Genomic DNA, 27,623 nt, shown 5'->3' on the forward strand with positions numbered 1-27,623 from the left:
CTACAATTCCTACCAAAATCCTCCAAATCCACAAATCGCTGTATTTAGTACAGTTCCCAGCATGCTTTCACTTATCACTTTTACTTTAATTAGGAAATCTTGCCCTACATGGGGCAACATTTTTAAATAAAATCAAAGCTACAGTTTACTTCGTGATCCCAAAGAGCAAAGTCAAACAAACCAGCAGCCCACTGAGACGCCTCTGTATAAATAAACCTTTCCATTCCCCCCAGCAACAGCCTGGTATCATTTGAGATAAAAAAGCAGCTCATTATACAGAGGTTTCTCATTGGGCTGCTGGTTTGTTTGACTTTGCTCTTTGGGATCAGGAAGTAGAATGTGGCTTTAGTTTCCTTTCCACATTGTGCCCTGTATACAGCAAGAAATAACCACAACCAAAGAACGACCTTATTCAAAATAATATACAAAAAGTATATTCATAATAAGCCCTATTCACTGAACCAATTTTGAAAAAGGAGGGGGGGTATTATTGTCCCTTTATATTGTCCAGAGCTTTAAAATCACATGGCTTTAAAGGTTTGGGTTTGGTTCAGCAGAACACTTAGGGGCAGATTTATCAAGGGTCAAATTGCAAAGTAATGGGAGTTTTTTTTGAACTCACATAACTTCAAATAAAAAAAGACCAACCAAAAAAAAAAAATCAACGTTTTTAACTTTGGGTGATTAGGCTGTATTCAAAACGTTTAAATCACAGTTTTAGCGCATTCAATCGAATTTGAATCCAAGTATTTGCCCCCAAAAATTTTTGATTTTTTCAAAGTCCACCAAATAGGTTCTAGGACAGTGATCCCCAACCAGTAGCTCGTGAGTAACATGTTGCTCTCCAACCCCTTTGGATGTTGCCTCAAGTGGCCTCAAAGCAGGTGCTTATTTTTGAATTCCAGGCTTGGAGGCAAGTTTTAGTTGTATAAAAAAAACAGTTGTACTGCCAAACAGAGCCTCAATGTAGGTTGACAATCCTCATAGGGGCTACTAAATGGCCAATCACAGCCAATATTTGGCACCCCAGGAACATTTTTCATGCTAGTGTTGCTCCCCAACTCCTTTTACTTCTGAATGTTGCTCACGGGTTCTAAAGGTTTGGGATCCCTGTTCTAGGCGGTTCCCCATAGGCTAAAAACTGCAATTTGGCAGGCTTTAGATGGCGATTTCAATATTCAAAGTTTTTTTCAAGTTCAAATCGAATTTTGGTCTATTCGATAGTTGAAGCACACAAAAATAGAAATACATTTTTTTACATCGAATTTTCACTTCGACCCTTGGTAAATCTGCCCCTTTGGAAACATAAAGAAGATACGGAGAGAATGCGCACACAAAGAACAGGATTTCCTGCAGAAAATGTAGGATTTCGGCATAGTATTAATAGTCCTAAATGGTATCAATTAAATCAAGCTATTTGTATAGTTGTTATCCACTTATGTTAATGTATTAATGTATCAGAGCTGTCATGCATCACTAAAAGGCTTAAAAGCCAACAATCCCCACCATAGCTTTTGCATTAGCTATTAGGCAATTCTCTAATGATACTAATACAGGTATGGTGGGACCTGTTATTCAGAATGTTCAGGACCTGGGGCTTTCCTGATAGGGGATTTTTCTGTAATTTGCATCTTCATACCTAATAAAAATCATTTAAAAACCAACCCCCTAGTAACAAAAGTCCACCTTAACTACCTGCTATAGACCCCCTCCCCGCATTGTGCATTAGTCCCCTTAAAAGTTCCTGGGCACCATCTTCTGCCCATACGGGGGGAGAGAGAGGGATGCTAGTCAATTAAAGGGAGCCTTTGTTATTGGGGGGTTTAGTTCTTCTTTAAACATTAAATAAACCCAATATGATTATTTTGCTGCCAATATGGATTAAATATATCTTAGCTAAAACCTGTTCTGTATAATGGGTTTGCGGATAAAGGATCCCATAGCTGTATACTGTAGCTGCAGCCTGTCAGTAACAACAGTAGGCCCTGATGCCAATTAAATTAGGATTATGAGTTAGGAACTGCATTTTATGGCCGATTATTGCCATTTCTTTGGCTTTAGCAAAATGCTACTGTATATGTAAGGAAGACCAAAAAAGGATTCTAATGATTTATATAGCTGCTGACTGTCAGTAACCAAAGCAGTGCACAGTCATTGAACAGACCAATTATCTAATAATAGATAGAAACTTATAAAATATACAGGTATGGGATCTGTTATTCGGAATCCAGTTATCCAGAAAGCTCCAAATTAGGAAAGGTCGTCTCCCACAGACGTTTTATCCAAATAATCAGAATTTTTAAAATTCCTTTCCATACTAAAGTTCCTCTCTATAATAATAAAACAGTCGCTTGTGCTTGAACTAAACTAAAATATAATTAAACCTTATTGGAAGCAAAACCAGTCTATTGGGTTTATTTAATGTTTATATGATTTTCTATAAGATTTAAGGTATGAAGATCCGAATTAAGGAAAGTTATCTGTTATCTGGAAAACCCCAAGTTCCGAGTATTCTGGATAACAGATTGCATACCTAATAATAATAATAGATATAAATGTATAAACCTTGGGGATGCACCTAATCCAGGATTTGGCCTTTTTTTTTTTAGAGCAGTATTCGGACGAATCCTTCTGTACGGTCAAACCGAATCTGAATTTGCACATGCAAATTAGGATTCGGTTCGTTATTCACCCGAATCTTTCACAAAGGATTCGGCCGAATCCAAAATAGTGGATTCGGTGCGTCTGTAATAAACCTACAGCCTGCCAGGAACCACAGTGGGCCCTAACCACAGACCAGTAAGAATATGTGATACTTGTATAGCTGCAGCCTGCCAGGACCCTAACCACTGACCAGCCCCAGTCTCTAGTGATGCTCCTATGGCTGTAGGCGACTTTATTGAAATGTATGGGTTAGGAACTGCGTTTTGCAGCAGAGTATTGTTATTTCTTCATTTCTTGGGCCTCCGCTGAATGCTGTAAGCGAGGAACAGCAGCAAGGGTTTCTCATATGTTTATATAGCTGCAGACTGTCAGTAACCAATGTGGGCCTCAGTCATTGAGCAGCCAGAACATTTAATAAAAGATATAAACTAGATGTAATTCAAATTAAATAACCAAATGCTATTTAGGGTCATGGCACACTCTCAGATTCAGGGAAATTAGTCGCCCCGCAACAAATCTCCTCTTCTTCGGGGCGACTAATCTCCCCAATCTGCCTCTCTCCGACTAGAATGTAAATCGCCGGCGGGAGGGCACTCGGATTGATTTGTTTTCCGAAGTCGACCGAAGTTGCCTCACTTGTAAACTTCGGCCAACTTCAGACAACGAAGCGCTCCGAGTGCCATCCCGCCGGCGATTTATATTCTAGCCGGCAGGAGAGATTAGCCGCCCCAAAGAGGAAGAGGAGACTTGTCGCCGGGCAACTAATCTCCCCGAATCTGAGCGTGTGCCCTGACCCTTACATTCTTGCAAATGCGACACACATTCCATGCCCAATTTCCAGAGGGAACCCCACAGTTAATTGAATAGACCCTGGAGTGTTACCTTCATAGACAAAAGCTCTCAAAGCCCCTGAGCTGGTTTTACACCATCTTGTTACAATGCCAATTTGACCCGATTGAAATATATCCCAAAAATGGGCCCAAGGACATACTCGAACAAATTCCAGATACCAACATCTGTATTAAAGACAGTTTTATATAAACAGAGTGTACTGGACTCCACATAGACTCGCACTAATGTATAACGGCTACAATGATGTTTGTCTCAACTGTAATGTAGAAAGTGGCACCTACCTGCATGTTTTCTGGGAGTGCCAAAAACTTCAGCAATACTGGGTCACAATCCTTGTGTTTATAAATACATCTCTTGGACTAACAACAGTTCGAACTCCTGCATTCTGTTTGTTGGGCCATTTCACAGAACTATTGTTGCCCCAGGGTGACAGACTAAGCTTACAACAGCTCCTGCACTACCCCAAGAAAGCCATCTTAATGACCTTGAAAGCGCCAGAGTCTCCTAAATTAAAGGAGAAGGAAAGCTATGGAGGCATTTTATTGCCAATAGATTAGCTGCAATAGTACAAGCTAGAATGCTATGTTTATTCTGTTGAATTTTTTACCATACCTGAGTAAAAAGCTCTAGAAACTCTGTTTGTTTAGGATAGCAGCTGCCATATTAGCTTGGTGTGACATCACTTCCTGCGCGAGTCTTAACCTGCTCACTCATAGCTCTGGGCTCAGATTACAGCAGGGAAGGGAGAGAGGAGCAAACTGAGCATGCTCAAGCCCTGGAGGTTTAAACTGAAAACAGGAAGTCTGATACAGAAGCCCATGAGTACACAATAAAGGAAAGAAATGCGGTGTATCTTTTGACAGAGGATTCAGAAAACATTACCGTATATACTCGAGTATAAGCTGAGTTTTTCAGCATCCAAAATGTGCTGAAAAAGTCTACCTCGGCTTATACTCGAGTCCGTGGGCAGTAGCTGAGATTGCAGTCACTTTTAATCATTCCTATACCAACAGTTTGCTTGGGGAGAGACTGCAATATCACACAGCGCCCTCTGTTGGTTATATGAAAGAATAACAGTGCGCCCTCTGTTGGTTATATGAAAGAATAACAGTGACTGCAATATCACACAGCATCCTCTGTTGGTTATATGAAGGATTAACAGTGACTGCAATATCACACAGCGCCCTGTTGGTTATATGAAGGATTAACAGTGACTGCAATATCACACAGCACCCTCTGCACATGGTAGTGGGACAGTGGGACAATGCACACAGTAATCCGTTTGGCAATTCTCTGTCACCATCAACTTTGCAAAGAAGTCCGGTTGATCGCTGGGGGGGTCGCTTTGGCGGAATGTGCGCTGCTTGGAGACAGGGCTGTAGTTGTGTCTAGGCTTATACTCGAGTCAATAAGTTTTCCCAGTTTTCGTAGGTAAAATTAGGTACCTTGGCTTATACTCGGGTCGGCTTATACTCGAGTATATACGGTACTTTGAGGGTTTACTGGTTTATTTATTTTATATAGACCTTGCTGATAGTTTTAGCCTTTCCTTCTCCTTTAAACTGGATTAAGATGATTGATGACATTCTCCTAAGGCAAACCCCCAAGGCCCTGGCAAATTTGGGAAAATATGGGGCAGATGGCTGGCTGACCCACAAACGGACATGGCGGTGTGAAAAGTTCATAATAACTCACAAAAGTGTACAGTTCAGCTATGATACAAGTACTGACACTAGGGGAATGCTCATCAATGTCTTTCCATCTTCTCTCCCTGTTCTTCCTTTCTGCTCTACTCTTACTAAAATGTAAAACTCAATAAAGAAAACCTTTTGAATAATAGATATAAACTAATAAATCGATATAATAATAGATATAAATGAATATAGCTGCAGCCTGCCAGGAACCACAGTGGGCTCTAGTAGTGATGTGCGGGCCGGCCCGATACCGGCACAACACACGGGTTTACCGCAGGTCAGGCGGGTTCGGGTAGTCCTTGTACCCCCCTTTCCGGGTCGGAGGCGGGTGCAGTTTTAGCTCTTCTGACTGCTCTCTCCGACCACTACCTTCCAAATGCCGGCTTCCCACTTCCAGGTTGAACTTTTATAGACGCGCACCTCTCGGCCCGCCCCTTTTGTGACGCCATAGGCAGGGTGGTGCGGGTCCATAAAAGGAACCCGGAAATCGGGCTTGGGCCAGTGCGGGTCGGGAAAAGCCCAACCTGCACATCACTAGGCCCTAGCCATTGACCAGCCAGAGGCTCTAATGATGCTACTTTGGCTGTTGGCCATTTTAGTGACATGTAAGTGTTAAGAACTGCATTTTACAGCAGATAATTGTTATTTATTGGGTCTCAGCCGAATGCTGTAAGCGAGGATTCTCAGCTGCTTGATATTTATGGCGCTGCAATGACTTGGAGATTTTATCAGAAACATTGAACTCGTACAGCAAAGCCAACGGCATATTGATTAAAATATGAGGTGAAAAGCTCAAGCTGGTAGAAATAAAGGCAGGGAAAATAAGAAAATACAAGAAAAAAACAAGCGTTGAGTTTGCTTGAGAGGACACCTGAGGTAACCCGTACTCTTACGAAAATAAACTCATGTCTATAATCCAAGTGAACTATTATTGCTAGCGAGCAGGAAAATAGGCGTCAATTCTTAACCCCCTCTCTGTACGTTACTGGCACAATGTAAAAGAAATGAGGAACATAAACTACGCATGTTAAATGAGTGGATAGGCCTAATGTTCTGCTGAAGAGGTGGGACCTGTACCATAGTCTTATCGGCTCTTAATAACACGGTATTATTTGTCCTTTAATATGTCCCTTTTGGGGCAGGTGCATATGAACAGAAGGACCTTAAATTTATTAAACAGAATAACTAGAGTAACAGTGAAAGATTGGAGGCAAGTAATTATAGAACAATCAGTTGGGTATGTCAGGCACCGACTACTGAAGGTTTCTGGGATTCTGTTTCAGAAAGATGGTGGAATCACTGTTAAAGGGGGTAATAAAAGAAGCCATAAGAATAACTTTGTAGCCTTACAGAGCATTTGTTTTTAGATGGGGTCAGTGAGCTCAATTCGAAAGGTGGAGAGTCAGAAGGAAGCAAATAATTAAAAAACAATATATGAAAAAATAAAATGATGATGACCAATTAAAAAGTTGCCTAGAAGTAACTATTCTATAGCATAATAAAAGTTGACTAAAAGGTGAACCACCCCTAAAGGAGAAGCAAATCCAAAAGATAAAAAAACCAAACCCCCTACCATGCAAAGAACCCCCCCCTCCTCCCCCCAGCCTAAGTGTTACCCCGGGCAAATGCCCCATACTTTTTACTTACCCCTCAGTGCAGATTCAGGCACAGACACCATCTTCAGCCGTTTCGATAATCTTTGGAATGAGACCGGCACTTTTCGTGATTTTCGGTGCATGCGCAGTTGTCACGACACAAAAAATTGCTCCAGCTGGGCATGCTCCACTACGCCGGTCTCATTACGAATGTTACCGAAGAGAAGAAGATGGCGCCCGTGACCTCCGCTGGACAGAATCTGCATGGAGAGGTAAGTAAAGACTCAGGGGCATTTGCCCGGGGTAACACTTAGGCTGGGGGGGGAGGCGGTAGAGGGATCTATGTAGAGTAGGGTGGGTAGGGTTTTTTAACTTTTGGGTTTGCTTCTCCTTTAAGGGCTGTAAGCTTGCGGGATCCACAACAGACATTTTCTTTCCTTTAATTTTAAAGGAGAACCAAAACGCCAAACTAATGAAAATCTCTACCCCCTAATCTCCATAGTCCCTCCTCCCTGTTCCCCACTGCACAAGTGTTAACACCTGTAAATGCCCCTAAGTCTTTAATTACCCCTCGATGCAGAGTCAGCGCAGCGGAGCTCACGGGCGCCATTTTACTGAAGTCTCCCCAAGCGGTGAAGATGGTCCCTGTGAGCTCCGCTACGCTGACTCTGCATCAAGGGGAAATTAAAGACTATGGGGCATTTGCAGGTATTAACTCCTGTGCGGAGGGGGGGCAGGGAGGGGGTAAATATGGAGGGTAGGGGTTTTCATAAGTTTGGGGGTTTGGGTCTCCTTTAAGGCAGTTTATTTACACACAGGGGTGACTATTTAAGGATACAAATCAGAAAAATAAATCCTGCCCCACTACGTCACACATTTGATGTGTTCCCTCACTAAACTGGGCCCCTTGTGGACTACCAGTAAGAAAACACAAGTTGTACTGGGGTCACCCTGTACTCACGATCCTTATTTGGGGAATTGCTCAGCCTCCTGGCTTTTCCTCAATGTCTCACTCAGACAGTCTCCCTGTCACTTGGTCTTGTCTCTTGCAGTTGCAGGAAGCGCCCCCAGCCCCTCTGCGAGTTCCTCAAAAGTAACCTTCCTGCTCTATGTCCTGCTCTGAGAGACCTTCCTTACAGTCTCATTAGAATTAAATACTTTTCCACACGACAGCCTTCCTGTGTGAGCTCCAATACGTGAGCTGGACCACTAGATCGGAGTACCTGACTTGCCTGTTCCTTCCACAACACTCCAAGATGGATTTATTTATTTTAAGGGCCCTAAAAAACATTTTGGCATCAGGAGGTATAAAACATAAAAACTGCCTTTAAAGGAGAACTAAACCCTAAAAATGAATATGGCTAAAAATGTCATATTTTATATAGTGAATTTGTTGCACCAGCCTAAAGTTTCAGCTTGTCAATAGCAGCAGTGATCCAGGACTTCAAACTTGTCACAGGGGGTCACCATCTTGGAAAGTGTCTGTGACACTCACATGCTCAGTGGGCTCTGATTGGCTGTTGAGAAGCTAAGCTTAGGGCTCGTCACTAATTATCCAGCAGAAAATGAGCTTCCCTGGCTGTAATATAAGCTGATGCTACAGGTTTGCTGATTATTCAATTCTGATGCTAATTGCACTGGTTTCTGTGCTGCCATGTAGTAATTATGTGTATTAATTACTAATCAGCCTTATATTGTGACATTTCTATTCTATGTGTACTGTATATTGTGAGTGGCTCCCTAAGCTCAGTAAGTGACAGCAGCACAGAGCATGTGCAGTGAATCAGCAGAAAAGAAGATGGGGAGCTACTGGGGCATCTTTGGGGACACAGATCTTTACTGCTAAAGGGCTGTGGTTGCCTTGGGCTGGTACAGAAGCACAAAACATAATGTACAACATTTCTTCCTACTTCTTTAGTTAGGCTTTAGTTTTCATTTAAGCTGTAACCAGAAGATTTTCTGGTGTAAACAACCATTCTATTTTAATTTAAAGGAGAGCTTAACCCCTTCATAAAACAAATGGGTTTAGTTCTCCTCATTCTTTCTTAGTTTCTGCCCAAAAGCCTTTGCCCCATTTAGTAAAAGTCCTGAGTAGTCTACCCCACATTCCTCTTGATCCTCCATAAATTGTTTTTCCACTCAGGCAGTTCTGTGGATACATTTGTCCTGTCTGCTCGAAGCTACTATTTCAGCAATTGTTACAAAGGCATACAATTAGACCGGTGTTTGTGTGTGTGTGTCTGGCACCAAAACAGTTGCAAGTTCAGTTCCAAACCAGAATAACATGTTTTAGTACAATAATATATAATATAATAATACAGTATACTATTCCTCATGTCATTCAATGAAAGCAAAACCAACTGTGAAAATAAACATTTTCTTTAAAGGGGAACTATCGTGAAAATGAAAATGTAATATCAGCTTCAGCATACTGAAACAAGAAACAGTCTAAATACAATCAATTAAATATTCTGTACTGTTTTTGAAATAATCAAGTTATCTTCACTATTCCTCTCTCAGCATCTGTTTCTCTTCATTCTCTCTTCATGCAGCAGTTGGGTGTCAGGTATTCATTGACAGTTAGATCCAATATATCTTATAGGGGGGCTCCTTTTGCCTAGAAGATGTATTAGAGCTCACTCTATTAAAATCACCAGACATTGTGTCTCTCTACATGCAGGATTTGTGCAAAAGGCAGTTAGTTTGTTAGATTTTGTTTGTACTGGAATAATTTTTTTGAGTGAGCTCTAATTCATCTGCTAGGAAAGGAAGCCGCCCCCCCCCTATAAAATATATTGGATTATTTCAAAACCGTTACAGAATATTTAATTGATTCTATTTAGAATGTTTCTTATTTCAATATGAGTAAGCTTCTACTAAATTTCCATTGGTTAAAAGTATGTTTTATTACAAAGGTCTATATAAATACATCAGTAAACCCTCAAAGTAATGCTGCTCTGACTCCTCTGACAAAAGAAACACCACATTTCTTTCCTTCTATTGTGTACTCATGGGCTTCTGTATCAGACTTCCTGTTTTCAGCTTAAACCTCCAGGGCTTGGGCTTGAGCATGCTCAGTTTGCTTCTCACTCTTTCCTCCCCTCCCTGCTGTTTTTTGAGCCCAGAGCTATGAGTGATCAGGGAGAGACTCAGCAGGAATTTATGTCACACCAAGCTAATATGGCAGCTGCTATCCTAAAAAAACAGGGAGAGCTTCTAGAGATGTTTACTCGGGTATAAATAAATATAGCATTCTAGCTTGCACTACTGTGGCTAATCTATTGGCAATAAACTTCCTTTGTAGCTTTTCTATTCCTTTAAGGTCATCTAAACCCTTGATTTTTAACCAGCAGCCTCCATTTTCAGCACCAATTCCCCAAAATGTTTCAATGAGCGACTGTCTAGGATCCTGCAGTACCTACACTGGGACCCAAAATTCAGTTAAAAATATATTACCTACCTCTTTTAAATTACTGCTGTCTACAGCAGATGGAAATTTTACTTAAAGGAGAAACAAACCCTTAACAAAAAAAAACTCCTACCTCCTACCCTACATAGTAAAGACATAGTAAAGGGTAACACTTAGGCTGGGGGGAGGAGGGAGGGGGTCTATGTAGGGTAGGGTTTTTTTTATTAAGGGTTTGTTTCTCCTTTAAGAGGATCATGAGGACCCCAGCTGTCCTGCACCATATTACTCTTAGCACAGAGGAGATTCTCTAAAATCTCATTCATCATTTCATTACATCTATTTAAAAACAAAACTGTATATATTTATATTAACAACTGTAAATTCCACTGTCAGAAATGCGGTCTCATTCTGTGTGCCCTCCGGATCGAAGATCAGAATGTCTTCACTGTCACAATCAATTGGTGCCTTGTCACTTGTGTCTCTCTCTATGACAGGCTCCATATGCGGAATGCAGGCCTCGTTCATACTTACTAGATATACTAAATGAGCAAGTAACGGAGGGGAAATGTTATAAGGAGTCCTGAGGTCTTTCAGTCTGAATACACACACAAAAAGAGGTGCACACCCTTATGCCAAGAAGCAAAAGTACACAATTACATTTGATTAAATCTACCCTATATTTCTAGATCTTTGATCTATTCTGCATGAGTTTACAAAGAATCTTCTGATTGTTCCCAATTCCACAACCTCATGCAAAGGGGAGAATCTGCGAACTCTAAGTAGTAAGTGCCCCTGGCTGGAACTGAACCCACGACAAAAAGGTAGAGAAGCACTGATGAAACATGTGCCGCCATCCTGCCCAAGGATGCATGTTAGTTGTCCTGTCACATCTTCAATAAACCTCAAAGATAGATTCAAGTAATGGATCCTGACAGTAAACTGCTGGCAATCTGGTAACAATGGAGTTCTGCAAGGCTGAATCTTCAAGCTGGCCCAGTAAATCAAAGGCATTTTATTGCCAATAGATTAGCCACAACAGTGCAAGCTAGAATTCCATTTCTATTCTTTAGAATTACCATACCTGATTAAACCGCTCTAGACAATGTAACTGTTTGTTTAAGATAGCAGCTGTCATATTAGCTTATGACATCACTTCATGTCTGAGTATCACTCATAGCTCTGAGCTCAGATTGCAGCAGGGAGGGAGAGGAGCAAACTGAGCATGCTCAAGCCCTTGCCCTGGAGGTTTAAGCTGAAAACAGGAAGTCTGATACAGAAGCCCATGAGTACACAATAGAAGGAAAGAAATGCTGTGTTTCTTTTGACAGAGGACTCAGAGCAGCATTAATTTGAGGGTTTATTGGTGTATTTACCGTATATACTCGAGTATAAGCCGTTCCGAGTATAAGCCGAGGTACCTAATTTTACCTCCAAAAACTGGGAAAGCTTATTGACTCGAGTATAAGCCGAGGGTGAGAAATGCAGCAGCTTCTGGTAAATTTCAATCTCGTTTTTGGATGACTATTCTTAGGCGCCGGCTACTATTGTAAGGCGCCGGCTACTATTCTAAGGCGCCGGCTACTATTCTAAGGGGCCAGCTACTATTCTAAGGCGCCAGCTACTATTCTAAGGCGCCAGCTACTATTCTTAGGCGCCGGCGAATATTCTAAGGCGCCGGCGAATATTCTTAGGCGCCGGCGAATATTCTTAGGCGCCGGCGACCGTTTTTGAGCTTGACCCGAGTATAAGCCGAGGTAGAGTTTTTCAGCATATTTTGGGGGCTGAAAAACTCGGCTTATACTCGAGTATATACGGTATTTAGACCTTTCTGATAAAGCTTATTTAATTTAAAACCTTTTCTTCTCCTTTAAGAAGGACACATGGGATCTCTCCTTTAACATTAACTTGTTGGTTTCCAATGATTGTAGGACCAGGAGCAGGCGACTGCCTTACTATTTCGGACTGAAAAAGAACTGTATTGTCACTGCCAGGAAAAGGCACCAGTCTATAGCCCAGCGCTGGGAAACAGGGACAGAGAACAAACACCGACCATAAAATGACAGATGGCACTGCATCATCAAGCATGCGGCCTCCCTGTATTATTTCTGCACCATATCCTTTAAATTGGAAGCTGTAGAGATCCGGCACCTCTACGCCTGCTGTGCAAGAGAAAATTTGTCATTATCACTCACGTTTCTATGATGTAACCTTCCCCTGCTAAACTCCGTGCTACCTGTGCATTACTAATAGACAACAATGACTCAATGAGTCACTCGGAGAAGGACCTTTTTTCCTCTGTGATGCAGATATATGACTGGAGCCCAATAAAGACACACCTATATGAGCTGCAAACTCCTGGCCCTAAGTTCTAGTCAACACAGATCCAGAAAAATAATTGCTGGTCTGCTTCAAATCAAAGCATATCCATTATATGATTAGCACGGCTCTGTGGTGTAGTGATGTGCGGGTCAGGTTTTTCCCGATGCCGCACCCGACCATAACCCATCCTCCCTCAGCCTGCGCCCGCCTGCATCCAACTTCCGGGTTCCTTTTAGACCCACACTGCCCCACCGATGATGTCACAAAATGGGCATGGCGAGCAGCCGCACGACTATAAAGCCGGAAGTCGGAATTTGAAGGTGGTGAGCAAGAGTAAAGCTCAACCCACACCTGCGAGTTTAGAGTCTTGCACAGAACCAATTGTTAAACCCGACCCACAACCCGCACCCGCACCAGCTTGGACCTGCAAGTAACCTTATCCGCAACCTGCTCCACGACGCGATGACCATCAAGAAACAGGAGGTGCTGTCATTGTAAACCGGAAGTGACATCATTAGAATTTGGCGTGATCAGAAAAAAAGGAGTGAAACAGGAAGTGCTGTCATTGTAAACCGGAAGTGACATCATTGGAAGTAGGTGTGATCAAAAAAAAGGAGAAAACTCAAAAAACTCGCTTATAAGAAGACCCGCTCCCGAAAGTTCTACCTGCAACCCGCAGTGCCGGCCGGCCCGCACATTACTACTGTGGTGGCCACCCAAAACCAAAGGCATTCTAGGTCATTAACAAACCCATGCAGCTGTACTTCCTGGCTGAGGCAAATTAAAGGAACATCAAGCTGAACATCAAGCTGCTAAAGCTGGTTTTGGGAAGCTTTTCAACCACACCATGGTCCCGCCAAGTCACACCCTGGCTATGGCTTCATTGTTGCCTGAGGCAGACAAGTAAATGTAGAGGTCTTGTGTTAAACGCTTGACAGCTTTCAGCTTGGTCAATTTAAAGGGGAACTATCATGAAAATGAAAATTTAATATAAGCTTCATCATAGTGAAATAAAAAAAACTTTCTAAATCCAATCAATTTAAAATACTTTACTTTTTCTGAAATAATCAATTTTATCTTCAATATCTCAGCATCTGTTTCTCCTCATTCTGTCTTCATGCAGCAGTTGGGTGTCAGATAATCATTGACAATTAGATCCAATATATCTAATAGGGGGGCTCCTTTTGCCTACAAGATGTATTAGAGCTCACTCTATTAAAATCACCAGACATCATGTCTCTCTACATGCAGGATTTGTGCAAAAGGCAGTTATTTTGTTATATTTTGTTTGTACTAAAATCAGTTATTTGAGTGAGCTCTAATACATCTGCTAGGAAAGAGACCCCCCCTATAAGATATATTAGATCTAACCGTCAATAAATATACACCCAACTCTTGCATGAAGACAGAATGCTTATATAAAATTTTCATTTTCACAATATTTCCCCTTTAAGGTTGGCTGCAACTATGGATGACTAGGGAAGTGGGGACCAAAACTACGAGACTTCTGGGACAGTTGGCATGTCTGAAATTAGTCGATCTCCGTCTGTTCCCTCACCATTGTTGATTAAAACTATGGATACTTGCCCCCTCTCCCCCAACCCACAGGTGTAGGTCCCACAGCACCCATAATTGGAACAAAGATGGAAGGAAATGAGCCCGGTGGGTCTTGTTGGGTCTGCAGCCTCTATGTTATGCTATTGTGCTACATATTTTGGAAAAAAAAAAACAAGAACCACTTCTGCTGCAGCTGTGTGACGTGAACCATTAAGGCAACCCCTGTGTTGATTCTATTAACAGAATCCCTTAATTATTTCCAGCATTCCATGACACTCACATGTTCAGGGCCAAAGGTTTTCTCTCTCTAGATTGGTGATCCCCAATCAGTACCTCCTGAGCAACATGTTGCTCTCCAACCCCTTGGATGTTGCTCTCAGTGGCCTCAAAGCAGGGGCTTATTTTTGAATTCCAGGCTTGGAAGCAAGTTTAATTGAATAAAAACTAAGTATAGTGCCAAGTAGAGCCTCCTGTAGGCTGCCAGTCCACATAGGGGCTACCAAATAACCAATCACAGCCCTTATTTGGCATCCAAGGGACTTTTTTCATGCTTGTGTTTCTCCCCAACTCTTTTTACATTTGAATGTGGCTCATGGGTAAAAAAGTTCAGGGACCCCTGCTCTAGATAGAGGCCCTGTCTTTAACAAAAGGCCTATGATTCACTGCAACTTTTAACAAGTCACCGAATTTCAAGGAGCCAAAATTGAGAATTTTCTAGATCTCTACCTGGGACACCTTGTGACTTTATATCCCCCCAAACATCATTGTCTAGAATAAGGGAGGTGAAGTCATAATAATAATCATTATACTGCATTTTAGAGGGTATTAACCCCCACTACCTAGCTCTGTAGGTAAAACAACATTTAGCCCATGCTATCATCATCATCATCATCATAAATGTAGCATGCCATGGGAAGGCTCTACTCCAATCCAGCTGTGCTTCAGGGTTAGGGGATAAGAACCTACTAACAAGTGTTGTACCAGGCACACAATGATCTAGTTCTTTATTTCCCCATGCTGGAATGCTGGAAATAATTAAGGGATTCTGTTAATAGGATCAACACAGGGGTTGCCTTAATGGTTCTGCGCACACTTATAGGGGCAAATTTACTAAAGGGCGCAGTGGCTAACCCTGGTGAAAATTCACGTAATTACGCTAGCGAAGGAGATAGACTCTGGCGCAACTTCGCACTCTAAAGCCTGGCGTATTTTCATTCTGGCGAAAGAGCGTTACTACGCAAATTCACAAAGTTTTTGTTTTTACTGAACGTTACCTCTATCGCTAGACTTGTCTTCGCCACCTCAGACCAGGTGAAGTGCAATAGAGCAGATGGGACTTGGTCCTAAAAAAGTTGAAATTTTTTCTAAGTCCCAAAAAATGCTGGCGTCTTTTCCTTTTTACAGGTGATAGGCTGAAAAAGATCGTACATTTTTTTTTTTTGGGTACCCTCCTTCCCCCCTACATTTCCTTACAGGACTCAATCATAGAGGCACATTTATCAAAGATCGAATTTCGAATTAATGTAAGTTTTTAAAAACTCCTCTAACCTTCCATAAATTTGAAATTCGACCACTTGAAATTTATTAATAATAATTAATAATCGACCTGAAAACTCAAGTCAAAATGGATTCGAATTTTAAAAACTTGATTTGAGTTTTTTCTCACTCAAATGTCAGGAAGGCTGCAAACAACTCCAAATTGATCCCTGGACCTCTCCCATTGACTTAAACAGCAATTCGCCAGGTTTTAGGTGGTGAATAGTCGAATTTGAGTTCTTAAAGGGCCAGAGTATGATAAATTTCAAAAATCAAATTCAAATTTTTTTTAAAAAACTCAAATCAAATTTGAATAATTTCCTAGTCAAATGACAGTTTTGACCATAAAAAAATGTGAAAATTCAAATTTTCAATTCGACCCTTAATCAATCTGCCCCATAATACGATATCCTGCTGCAACACCCTGACAGGTGGAGCTGCGTAGGAGGATCTGATCAATGCGACCTTAATGCCCAGATCAAGGGACTGCCTAATTCCCAGACCGGATAATCAAAGTCACAGGGCTCCATTTCCAAATAGTGAGCCACGAAATACGTTCTTGTCTTAGGCAGCACTGAGACCTGGCTGCATGGAGGCAAAGAAACAAGGACCTGTTGGTGCAGGATAAGGATATTATAAGTTATAAGTTTCATGATCATATAAAAACACGAGGCCGAAGGTAATCAGTATGAGTTAAAAGCTTTGCCTGCACCTGCAGAATCACAGTTTAAAAATAGGAAGTTGTTATTTCCTAAATGGATCACTCTCTCTGGACTCTTCTCCAGGGGCCACATAGTTCCTGTGCGCAACACCCCTAGGCTCTCAGCCATTCCCTGCTGATCGTTCCTGCCTAAACCATCATAAATCATGAACTCATCAAGCTGGAATCATAATCCATCACTGCGTGACAATAAGCCTTTAACGGAAGCTGCACGCCCATACATTATCCTGACGCCTCGCTGACATCTTATAATGCTCCAACTATTACAGATCATCACGAACCATAAATTTATTTCATTTTCATTCATTTTTTCTCGCCCCCGTTGGGATTTCTTTCATCACCGTTACATGACGCAGTGATCAGCGTTGGGGTTTTAATATGGGCGTGGCTCCTTGGGGAGCAGAATCTGATCTCAGGGCCCAGCTGTTTAGAAGGCCCTGTATTATACAGGTTCAATGTATGTTTCCCAGGATTGCTTTTATTCTAACCAAGTGCACTTGCTGTTCCTTACAGAGTTACATAGTTAAGCTAGATTGAATACGACCAAAGTCCATCAAGTTCAACCTCAGTGCACAGATATATACACACACACATCTACTTACACCAACCTACCAATAATGTCACATATATAAGCTACAGATACCAATATCTATACGGTCCTTGATAACTGACCCTATATTAGTGTGGTATGTAAAATGCTGGCAACATTTTCCCTTGTCCCTTCCCAAACTCATAGCGACCAATTCCATATTTGATTTCTTTATAGGGATGCACCTCATACGATACGGTCGAATCCGAGCTATATCAAATCCCAGAGCCTGGCCAAACTGAATCCGAACTACACATACACTATATATATATATATATATATAAAGGCTTCAGTAGAGAAGCCGAAACGTCGAAATAAAATTGTTGTGCGTTTTTTGTACAGCAGTTTGGTTTATATATATATATATATATATATGTATATATGTATATATGTATATATTTATTTATTTTTTATTTTTTTTCACATGTGCACTGGATTTTTTCGATGCAGAAGCAGGGTTTGGATTCGGTACAATATTTGTACCCCTGAATTTGTGCTTGGCCCCGGGTCAACAGTTAGATTAGGGATGCTCGGAATTCGGTTCAGGATCAGAATCTTCTGCCCGGCCAAAACTGAATCCTAATTTGCATATACAAATTAGTGGCGGGAAGGGAAATTGTGTGACTTTTTCTCACAAAACAAGGAAATAAAAAATGTTTTCCCCTTCCCACCCCTAATTTGCATATGAAAATTAGGCTTCAGTTCTGTATTCGCCCAAATCTTTTGCAAAGGCTTGGTTCAACCGAATCCAAAATAGTGGATTTGGCGCATCCCTAAGTTAGATCAAGCTTTTATTGATCAATATATGACCAGCTTTCAGGAGCGGAACTACCGTGGGTGCAATCACATCTGGGCACACACCCACTTGGTGCCCATTGGACGCTCGTGCCGATACGGGTGGGGGGCCCAGGTGCTCTGCCTGCACCCAGGCCCTGGCGATCATAGTTCAGTTACTGCCAGCTTTAGTCAACTAATGCAAATCTTTGCTAATACGGGAATAGGATTAAACCCATTATCCAGAAACCTTCCAATTACAGAAAGGCCGTCTCCTATAGACTCCATTTTATTCAAATAATTTTGAAAAATGATTTCCTTTTCCACTGTAATAATAAAACAGTAGCTTGTACTTGATCCCAAATAAAATGTAATTAATCCTTATTGGATGCAAAACCAGCCTATTGGGTTTATTTTATGTTTGAATGATTATTTAAGCAGACTTAAGATATGGAGTTTCAAATTACGGAAATATCCCACCTCCAGAAACCCCAGGTCCCAAACATTCTGGATAACAGACACAGTTCGACCATGTCTGTTAAAGAAAAAAATAGCAATATTGTGTTTCATTGGCGGCTGAGGTCAGTATATCTATATTCCTCATTATAAAAAAAGGGAGAAGAGAAAGCTGACGCGAATGAGGGAAGGCACGCGATTTCCAGTGTTTGTATCTGTTCTGTATGATACAGCAATTTGTTAAGCAATTTAGCGGCAGATAACAAGACTCAACTAAACTATAGCTGTCAAAAGAGAAGCGGTAAAAAAATATTTTCTATCAAACAGAAAATGTACTATTATACGGCTGAAACACAGGCACTTATAAAAGAAAGAAAAATGATATATATGATAGTTCTCTTTTGTTTCCAAAACTAGATTAAACAACAGCCATGTCATAAGCAGCTTGTGTGCACATAAAGAGGAGCAAAAAATAATTCATGGACAGGAGATTTCTTCAGGGAAATCTTAGGAACACACTCTTTTCTGTTGGTGACACTCCAGGTAACTTGCCCTAAAGCTTGTTCACTTCCCACAATCCTCAGCTACGTATTCATAGGAAAAGAGCGGGTAGGCTCGGGAGTGAAATGGACATTATACTGCACGGTCATGGACAAGCTTTGCCAAAGGAGAGGATCTTTACCCCAATATGCCTGCTTAAAGGAGAAGCAAACCCTAAAGTTAAAAAAAAAAAACCTACCCCCCTACCCTACATAGATCCCCCTCCCTCCAGCCTAAGTGTTACCCCGGGCGAATGCCCATAATGTTTTACTTACCCCTCGGTGCAGATTTTGTCCAGCGGAGTTAATGGGTGCCATCTTCTTCTCTTCTGAATAATAATAGTAATCTTCTGAATGAGACCGGCATATCGGCACATGCACAGTTGGAACAATGTTCTGTTCTCGCGACAACTGCGCATGCGCCAAAAAATTGCCAAAGCGCCAGTTTCATTCCGAAGATGACAGAAGTGGCTGAAGATGGCGCCTGTGCCTGGATCTGCATCAGTAAAAAGTTAGGGGTAACACTTAGGCTGGGCGATAGAGGGAGGAGGGAGGGGGTCTATGTAGGGTAGGGGGGTAGAGTTTTTCAACTTTAGGCTTTGCTTCTCCTTATAAGTTGAACAATATCAGGCGTATTCTGATTGTTGGCCCGAGAGCCAAACAATTGCATTACAAGGGAGGGAACAGGAGCCGTCAGAGCAACAACTACATCAACTAGCGGATGCACGCCTCAATCCATCATGAAAATCAAAATTATCTGATCGGCATTTGCCCGTTTTTCGGCCAGATATCGGTCATGTGGGCTCATTGATAAGCTGCTGAATATGTCTGAGGTAGTGGGCCCACAGGCGCAGTTTTATAAAAAGCGGTCAGCTACATAAATACACAAATACCAATGCCCCATTCACTATATCACCAAACACAGGCTTATAATCCAGTCTACGGCTGTACATCTACGCTGCTGATTTGGGAGTATTTCAGAAAAAAATCCAAAGGTCTGGGTTTTTTCTGAAGCAGCAATACTCCCAAATCAGCAGCTTAAATCTGCCCATGTGATCATCTTTACTCTATGATCAAGCCTAAAGGCAATGGATTTCGTTTATATGGCCTGCCAGCCTCGGACTTATCATACTTGGAAGTGCATTTGCCAACAGCATCCAATCATGTCTCTACTTACATTTCAACCTTGTAGTAAAAGTGTTCTAAACAAATAGCGGATTGTTTGCATGGAAAGAGCAGACATGGTGGGTCAGGTAAGGTGGCCATACACTATAAGATCTTTCCACAGATATGCCCACAGAAGGCAAAGTGATATCAGGCTAATACACTAGGGCCAAACAATCGGATTAAAACAATGGGAATAAGGACAGACGGGATATGGACCACTCAACTAGCCAATGCTGTCCCTGATTGTAAGGGAAAATCAAACCTGTCTTATCAATATCGGGGTGATTTTTGGCCGGATATGGGTTGGGGAGGCCCGTCAGAAGGCAGATAAAGGACAAGAATCTGCATCTTAAGGTGGCCATACACAGAGAGATCTGCTCGTTAGTCAATCGGGCTGATCCAATTGTGGGCTCTAGGGCCCAACGATTGGATCTTAATGAAAGGTATACAGGCATTCGAATAGCGGGACCGCATCAACAAACTGATACGGTCCGTGATCCGACTGGATTTTTACCCCTGACCAATAGACAAAGGGCCAACTCTCGGCTAGATATAGATCGGGGAAGCCCGTCGGAGGGCCCCATACATGGCCCAATAAGCTGCCAACTGCCTGTGTATGGCCACCTTTAAACCTACCTATGTATGGTCACCTTAAGGGATGAATTGTCTGGCCTCATAGCCAACAATCAGATCCTAATGGAGCCTATACAGATCAAGAAGAATACAATTTAAGTATAGGTATGGGATCAGTTATCTGGAAACCCGTAATCCAAAAAGCTCTAAATTATGGGAAAGGCCATCTCCCATAGACATTATTTTAATTAAATAATTCAATTTTTTTAAAAGTATTTCCTTTTTCTCTTTAATAATCAAACAGTACTTTGTACTTAATCCCAACTAAGATATAATTAATCCTTACTGGAGGCAAAACAATCCTATTGGGTTTAATTATTGTTTAAAAGATTTTTTTTAATAGACTTAGGGTATGGGGATCAAAAATTACAGAAAGAACCCTTGTTCAGAAGACCCAGGTCCTGAGCATTCTGCACAATATATCCCATTAAACTGATTAGTCAGCTTGATATTAACAAAGCAGGCAGCTAGTCTGGCTCCATACAAAGGCCAATAAACTACAAACTGGGTCTTGAAGGGATGAGCATCCATATTTATCTATACATGCCTTCCTTTCCCATGCACATATTAAGAGCATTGATGATGTTCAGGATTCCCATGGCACTGTTTCTCGGAACTATTGATCCATACACTGGCTGGTTAGCCTTTTAAAATAAGAACAATCTCAAGGTCTTACCATTTTTGCGTGTAGGATAATGTGCCCTCCAAAGATAGACTTCTGCCTTTCAAAGGATTTTAGGGTTTGTATTTCAGCAACATAACTTCAACGGTTTGGGCTTATAGCTCGAAGTTTGTATTTGTATCTAGGTAATTGCGACAGAACTACAGGAAAGTGTGTATAGCTGGTACAAAGCAAACAGTTGGAGTAGGTGGGAGTCCTTCAGCGGGTAAGGTGCCAGTTGGTTATCCGCAAAAAATCAGGTATCTAATGGGTTGCAGCCAGGATTTCATGATGCGGGTCGGAAGTCTTCAGTGACAATATAAGCTTTTTTTTTTTTTTACCTTCCCCACCCACAGATATTGCCACTTCCGATCTACTATGACGCTCTACTATGATGTCCCTTTCGGTTTTGTGTTGGCCAGAGGGTTGGGCTGCAGATAAAGCAGGTGCAGGTTTGGATCAGGAGGTTAAAAAAAGTAGGTTGAATGTCAAGCTCTAAACCAGTGATCCCCAACCAGTAGCTCGCGAGCAACATGTTGCTCTCCAACCCCTTGGATGTTGCTCCCAGTGGCCTCAAAGCAGGGGCTTATTTTTGAATTCCAGGCTTGGAGGCAAGTTTTAGTTGCATAAAAACCAGTTGTACTGCAAAACAGAGCCTCAATGTTGGTTGACAATCCACATAGGGGCTACTAAATGGCCAATCACAGTATTTATTTGGCACCCCAAGAACATTTTTCATGCTAGTGTTGCTCCCCAACTCCTTTTACTTCTGAATGTTGCTCACGGGTTCTAAAGGTTGGGGATCCCTGCTCTAAACCATTAGGTCCCCACAGCTCTCTAAGATGAGGACAGATGGAACTGGTATGTTTTCCTATGTGAAAGCTTTGATTGGCAGGTACCAGGTCCCCAAAACTAAAGAGCTGAGCGTTGTCATTAAATTACCATTTGCTATCATCCAATAAAACAAGTGATACAGACAATGACATTGTTTTGGCCAATGGGATGCTGATTTGGCAAAAAGCATTGACAAAGCCAACTGCCAATATCTGCAGCTTCAGTTGGGATCCAAGTTGGTTCAAGGGTGCTGCTCTGTTACCCAAAATCCATACGGTTTGTCCCCTTTGTGTCCTGGCTCAATGGGACACACCATATGGATTTTGGGTCACAGAGCAGGAAAATTATTTGCTTTCTGTAATAATAAAACAGTACTTTTAATTCATAATTAACTAATTTTTTAGCCAACTTAAGGTATGGAGAACCAAATTACGAAAATACGACTTATCAGGAAAACCCCAGGTTATTCTGTATAACAGGTCCCGTACAACTCTTTGTATTGGCTACTGAACATAAAATCAGCCGATTGCAGGGACATGTGGGTATCTGTCCAGGACCTGAACTGCCCATGGCTGCCTATATATACTGTAATAGAAATTATTATTATTATAGTGAACATTAAATCTAGGGATGCACCGAATCCATGATTTGGTTCGGGATTCAGCCAGGATTTGGTTCCGGATTCAGCCAGGATTTGGCCTCTTTCAGCAAATTCTTGTGCCTGGCCGAACCAAATCCTAATTTGCATATGTAAATTAGGAGCAGGTAGGGAAATCGTGTGACTTTTCGTCACAACAGAAGAAGTTTTTCCAATTTTTCCTTTCCTGTCCCTAATTTGCATATGCAAATTAGAATTCGGTTAGGTATTCAGCCGAATCTTTCACCAAGGATTCTGGGATTTGGTTGAATCCCAAAATAGTGGATACGGTGCATCCCTGATTAAATGCCTTTAACAGTAAATATGACCCCTTCACAAGCATAGAGGACTTCGTTAATTAATTAAGTGTATCCCATTATGGATTACAATAAGTGACCTTGCAGCAAGGAATTCTATTTGTACAGGTACTTCCCATAACAGCATATTCCGATTCCTGCACAATTTGTAATTGGCGACCCCCGTGAAAGACTGGCATTAACGAGTTGCACACAAACGAACTAATTGCTACACAATGATGATTAATATCCTCCCCAGCGAAGAAGGGACACGCATTAGGCAATCTGTGATGACATAAGATGATCTTAAGGAAAGGTGATTCAACGGCATCGGTAACGAAAAGGAAGTTATTTAAAGATTGAGTTTAAAGGGGAACTCCAACTCAAAGCAGTTTTTTGAATAATCAATTATTTTTTTCATTTTTGACTTTCTAAAATCAGTTTTCAATGGTTTTAAAGTAATATTTTAAAGTTAACCTGGACCATAAACCGCTGATGTTTAGGCACTACAATTCCCAGCATCCTCTAAGATGTAATAAAGGCTAAAAAAAAATATGATTTTCATTTCAACAACATCTGGGGACTTAAGGTTAAGAAACAGGGTTATACGGTAAGAAAAGCTCTGAATCAGATAAAAACTATTATTATTGGTACATAACAGGTGTCAGTAGGCATGAAGCATCTAGAGCCCAGATTCCTATATGACTAACTATTGCCTGCAGCATGCTTAAAGCTGAATATCTGTCTCACTGCAGGATACCCACCATCATGGGACACAGCGCAGCGACTATAAAGATCTGCCAATAGTGGGGAATAGAGATTATTAGTGAGTACTGTGCTAATCAATGGCTACACATTGCAAAGAAGCGCGCAGCAGTCGGAGCAGTTGTATTGGAATGTAGCCAGCAGACTACATTCAAAGCACAGAAGGGATGGAGCAAGGTATGTTCATTACAAATGAAATAAATAGGATACAATAAAGTGGTGATATCCGATGCAGAAAGCCTTGCTGAAGCAGGTGCCTGCCCCAAAGAGCTTACAATCAAGCTGAGTAATGGTAGGCAAATGCACGCTAAAATAGGGTACAAAGTAGAAGGGGTGGGCAAATTGTGCAACTCCAAACATTGTTCAACTATAACTCCCATGCAGGAGCTGGAGGGCCCCAGTTTACACGTGCAGCAGCCCAAGTGCCATAGACATAAAAATGGCAAGGACAGTGACAGCATCAACGTGCCCAAGGTTGTTTCACAGCACAGAACAAAGTGTCATATTAAGCCCACGTGCAGTACAGCAGATACAGGGCAATTATATACGGATGCCGGTCGTTAGTTGCACTACATCACTGCAATCAAACACTAAATCCAAACACTAAATGTGACACAACCAAAATGTGCCCCAATGACAGTTTGCCCAAAGCGTCATTAATACAGACTGCAGCCCCTTAGACACTGCTTCTGAAGCTTTTTTTTCCAGGGTCTCTGGGACTAATCTTCATGACCCAAGTGTCGGTTGAGAATAATTCAAGCCATTTTTGGGTCCCAAAGTTTATAAATCCTTGTGCTTAGTAAAGAAGCCCCAGTGCAGAGATGGTTTTGTGCAGGTGCCTGATTAATCTGATGATGTCCAGCTGTTGTCCAGGACTACAATACCCATGATCCTCTGCTGTAAGGGATTGCTGGGAGTTGTAGTTGTAGGACAGGCTGGGGATATAATGACACACACACAGAGGGAGGGGGTATGTTAGACAGGGCAATGGCCACTCACCTTGGGTTTGTACAGCCACTTTCTGAACCTGTTCATCATTCCCTCTGAAGCTGCAGCTACTAACAAATCCCAACGGGACAGGCAACTTCCAGGGACTAGGATCCAGCTAGGGGTGGGGGCAGGGATGCCTATCGCCTTCTTGGCCGGTCACTGGCTTCACCCACCCCCTGTTCGCAACCGGCACGGAGGGCTCCACTCACTGACAGCCCCGAAACAGTCACCATCCCAAAGCAGCAGCACCACTCATAGACATACACAGAGACAGAATGACGCATGCGCATCTGCTTCCCGAAACCCTAAGACAGCATTCTAACCACGCCCATCCTCTGTAAGCACAGAGCCAATACGAAGCTGAGTTCTGCAAGGGAGGGCGGAGTCAGTGGATGTTGTGAGGCAACTAGTGGGGGGCGGGTGAGGTGAGACGGCAGCGGCCATGATTGATCTGGGCCGGCAGTAAACTGAACTCAAGATATTAAATAACACATAGGAAAATATACCAATTTACAGGCTGATAACAAAAAAAATATACAAAAACGAGTTCCTCTATACGGGAAGAAATCAAAAGTATGTTTATATATATATAGGGACTCTATGAAACTGTCATCATTCTTCTGCGTCATAAACAGTTACTTTTGCTGATTTTCTGGCGAGCTCGGCTTATGTTTCCGCTGCTAGTCGTTTAATAAAGGCGATTTGGTGTCATTGCCCAAAACAAAAATGGCGGCATTGGCGTCAGTTTTGACGAGCTGTCACTGGTCTTATCCTATGCCTAGCAGCTACTCTACAGGCTGGCCCGACCGGTTTTACTGGAGGAGTAGAAAGAACATTTGCTCTGGGTCATAAAGGCCCCTGTTGGGAAACCTGTAGAGAAAAGCAGAAGTGTATATTATTGTCCACAAAATGGCTCCTGCCTGCTTGCTGTAATTATGAATTTCCAATCTGAAGGAAACAAGATTTAAATCATTTATACAGTGTAATTAAAGTTTATTTTGCTTTACTAACTTGATGAAATAGGATTTAGAGTAATTTTTTCAGATGAAAGGTCCCCTTTAAACCAGTCCCTCTGGTAGGGGAGTAACAACAACGCCAGAGCCCCCAGCAAGTAAAATTTCAGAGGGCCCGGCGTCCGGCAAGCACAGGCACTCCTTAAAGAGACCACTTCTTTCAAAAATGCATCCTGAGAGCAGCAGAGCCAATAATCCACCTGCTCTTGTCGTAAGTTTCACTGTGGCGCGCAACTATTCTTGCCTGCCAGCTGCCCACCCTCTTACCCACATCAACATTCCAAACTTGGGTGGAAAATTCAGGGATGGCTGCCCCAAATCCAATGCCTTTGGGTGGTACATCATGTATTGTGCACATTGGGCACTCAGCCTTGCTGCATGATCAGGTTTTCTTCCCTACTCCAGCCCTGCAGAGAACAAGGTTTCTCAGAATATCCAGCAGCAGCCCACAGGCTTCCACGGACAGCAAAAGGCCAGCCCTGGTAACTTAAAGAGGCAAAATTCAGATTTTTAATTCAGAAATTTTCTTCTAGTGCTGAGAGCGCCCTCCCTCAACCCACTCCGGCGCATGGAAAGGTAAGAGTCGGTTGTGAGGGGGGCCAGCAACCGAAAACCGACAACAGGCACCTCTGCCAAAAATAGAAGAATTTCAATGACTTTATGAACAAAAATTAAAGTTTAACTTTGTTAAACATCTTTGCAAGACTAAGACTGTGCACATGCTCAGTGTGGTCAGTCTGGGCTGCTTAGAGATCGTCATAAACAAAGCTGCTTAAGTTCTGCATGGCTGGGAAGTAAGGCGGGGGCTCCCCCTGCTGTTCATAAGTATGATTGTTTCCCTGCTCAGCAGTTAGGGACCATCTGACAATTCCTATCCACAGCAGTAAATGAAGTTTATTTTGCTTTACTAACTTGATGAAATAGGATTTAGAGTAATTTTTTCAGATGAAAGGTCCCCTTTAAACCAGTCCCTCTGGTAGGGGAGTAACAACAACGCCAGAGCCCCCAGCAAGTAAAATTTCAGAGGGCCCGGCGTCCGGCAAGCACAGGCACTCCTTAAAGAGACCACTTCTTTCAAAAATGCATCCTGAGAGCAGCAGAGCCAATAATCCACCTGCTCTTGTCGTAAGTTTCACTGTGGCGCGCAACTATTCTTGCCTGCCAGCTGCCCACCCTCTTACCCACATCAACATTCCAAACTTGGGTGGAAAATTCAGGGATGGCTGCCCCAAATCCAATGCCTTTGGGTGGTACATCATGTATTGTGCACATTGGGCACTCAGCCTTGCTGCATGATCAGGTTTTCTTCCCTACTCCAGCCCTGCAGAGAACAAGGTTTCTCAGAATATCCAGCAGCAGCCCACAGGCTTCCACGGACAGCAAAAGGCCAGCCCTGGTAACTTAAAGAGGCAAAATTCAGATTTTTAATTCAGAAATTTTCTTCTAGTGCTGAGAGCGCCCTCCCTCAACCCCACTCCGGCGCATGGAAAGGTAAGAGTCGGTTGTGAGGGGGCCAGCAACCGAAAACCGACAACAGGCACCTCTGCCAAAAATAGAAGAATTTCAATGACTTTATGAACAAAAATTAAAGTTTAACTTTGTTAAACATCTTTGCAAGACTAAGACTGTGCACATGCTCAGTGTGGTCAGTCTGGGCTGCTTAGAGATCGTCATAAACAAAGCTGCTTAAGTTCTGCATGGCTGGGAAGTAAGGCGGGGGCTCCCCCTGCTGTTCATAAGTATGATTGTTTCCCTGCTCAGCAGTTAGGGACCATCTGACAATTCCTATCCACAGCAGTAAATGAAGGGAGAATTTCACTGCATACAGTCAGGTTTCTTATAAAAATGGTACACATTTTTTAATTAAAGTATATTGGAGATAGGTTTCTTTTTCATTAAAGAAAGTAAAAATGGGATGTTAT

The 27,623-nt window shown here is 42.2% G+C and overlaps 1 protein-coding gene across 2 annotated transcripts in view; it reads right to left on the minus strand.

Annotated features, from left to right (window-relative positions):
- Positions 1-24,986, minus strand: part of LOC108706519 (lateral signaling target protein 2 homolog) — a 130,645-nt gene extending 105,659 nt beyond the window's left edge. Inside the window, exon 1 of one of the 2 annotated variants that reach the window (XM_041579373.1) lies at positions 24,698-24,986. In XM_041579373.1, the coding sequence (XP_041435307.1) occupies positions 24,698-24,736 (39 nt within the window). In that variant the 5' untranslated portion in view covers positions 24,737-24,986. The remainder of the gene's footprint in view (positions 1-24,697) is intronic. The other variant, XM_018243011.2, reaches the window with a different exon arrangement.
- Positions 24,987-27,623: the final 2,637 nt, after the last annotated feature.

The sequence above is a fragment of the Xenopus laevis genome, chromosome 1S, assembly GCF_017654675.1.
Source record: "Xenopus laevis strain J_2021 chromosome 1S, Xenopus_laevis_v10.1, whole genome shotgun sequence".
Lineage (NCBI taxonomy): Eukaryota > Metazoa > Chordata > Amphibia > Anura > Pipidae > Xenopus > Xenopus laevis.